This window comes from Schistocerca serialis, chromosome 1 (assembly GCF_023864345.2).
Source record: "Schistocerca serialis cubense isolate TAMUIC-IGC-003099 chromosome 1, iqSchSeri2.2, whole genome shotgun sequence".
In the NCBI taxonomy this organism is placed as follows: domain Eukaryota; kingdom Metazoa; phylum Arthropoda; class Insecta; order Orthoptera; family Acrididae; genus Schistocerca; species Schistocerca serialis.
The window spans coordinates 780909686-780910837 of NC_064638.1; the positions used below are offsets into that span (position 1 = coordinate 780909686).

A 1152-nucleotide genomic window follows, 5' to 3' on the forward strand; every position below is an offset into this window, starting at 1 on the left:
ACTGCAGTTTGTGTATGAGAAATCGGTTGGAAACTTTCCTCATGTCAGCACGTTGTACGTGTCGCCACCGGCGCCAACCTTGTGTGAATGCTCTGGAAAGCTAATCATTTGCATATCACCGCATCTTCTTCCTGTCGGTTAAATTTCGCGTCTGTAGTACGTCATCTTCGTGGTGTAGCAATTTTAATGGGCAGTTGTGTATATTACTCACAAAGGAAAAGCACTGGACAAATTTTAATGGCCTAATACTTGGAACATAGTTCATTACGACGTGAAATCACAATTTTTCGCCCTCCTCGAGTTTTGTTGTGTCAGCGGCTGATGCAAAAACGTAGCTGATGGACGGCCAACGTAGAACACTGCTGCTGGCGCGGTGCTGCCTGCGCAGAGGACGGAGCGAGAGGCGCGTGCAGTCCGCTGCGGTCGCGGCCTGCTGAGCAGAGCTGAGCAGGGATGACGGACGGTCGTTCGCGGCGGCGGCGCTGCTCCGGCTGAGCGATTACTGGGCGCGCGGCTATCGATCTGCGCGGCGCGGCGCGGCACAGCGGGAAAGGCAAGTCGGGCGCAGAATGAGAGGCGGCGTGCCCGGGGCCACGCCGCGGGCCCGCTGCTGGGTGGTGGTGGAGGGCGGGGTGCGGAGCGGGCAGCGGGCTGGAGGGGCGGGAGCGTTGGCGGGGGCGGGGTGTTTCCAGCGGGGCGCAGAAAGCTGGCCCGGCAGCCCGCGGCGGACGTCGCCCGCGGCGGCAGGCGGGCGGCCGGCTGCGCCAGACTCATTCCTGCGAGCGCCGCGGAGGAGAGGGGCGCCCTGTGACCGCTGTCAAATATCTCCGGCGCTAACTAGCGCGCGCCGACAGCCTCACCCGCGGGGGAGCATACAATGGTGTCGCCTAAGCCGGGGTCCAACTAGTGGAAACTGGAGGAGTTGCACTATACGATCAAAAATATCCGTACACGCCTGTCTAGTGTGGAATTTACCACTAGACGTGACGAGAGGTGGACACGACAGTATAAATGGAGGCTGCGCGTACTGTGTTCTCAGCGCAGAAGTAGTAACAGCAGAATGGATCGGTCAGAAAAACTCAGTGCCTTCGGACGTTGTCTTGTTTTCATTTGACTACTCCTTATGTTATACATGACAGCTACTAAAATACG

At 58.5% G+C, this 1152-nt stretch overlaps 1 protein-coding gene across 1 annotated transcript; it reads right to left on the minus strand.

Moving 5' to 3' along the window:
• Positions 1–264: 264 nt before the first annotated feature.
• On the minus strand, positions 265–774 carry LOC126432506 (transcription initiation factor TFIID subunit 4-like). Its single transcript, XM_050090442.1, has one exon. It carries the CDS (start codon positions 772–774, stop codon positions 265–267), a length of 510 nt encoding a protein of 169 aa, XP_049946399.1.
• Between the last annotated feature and the right edge of the window lie 378 nt (positions 775–1152).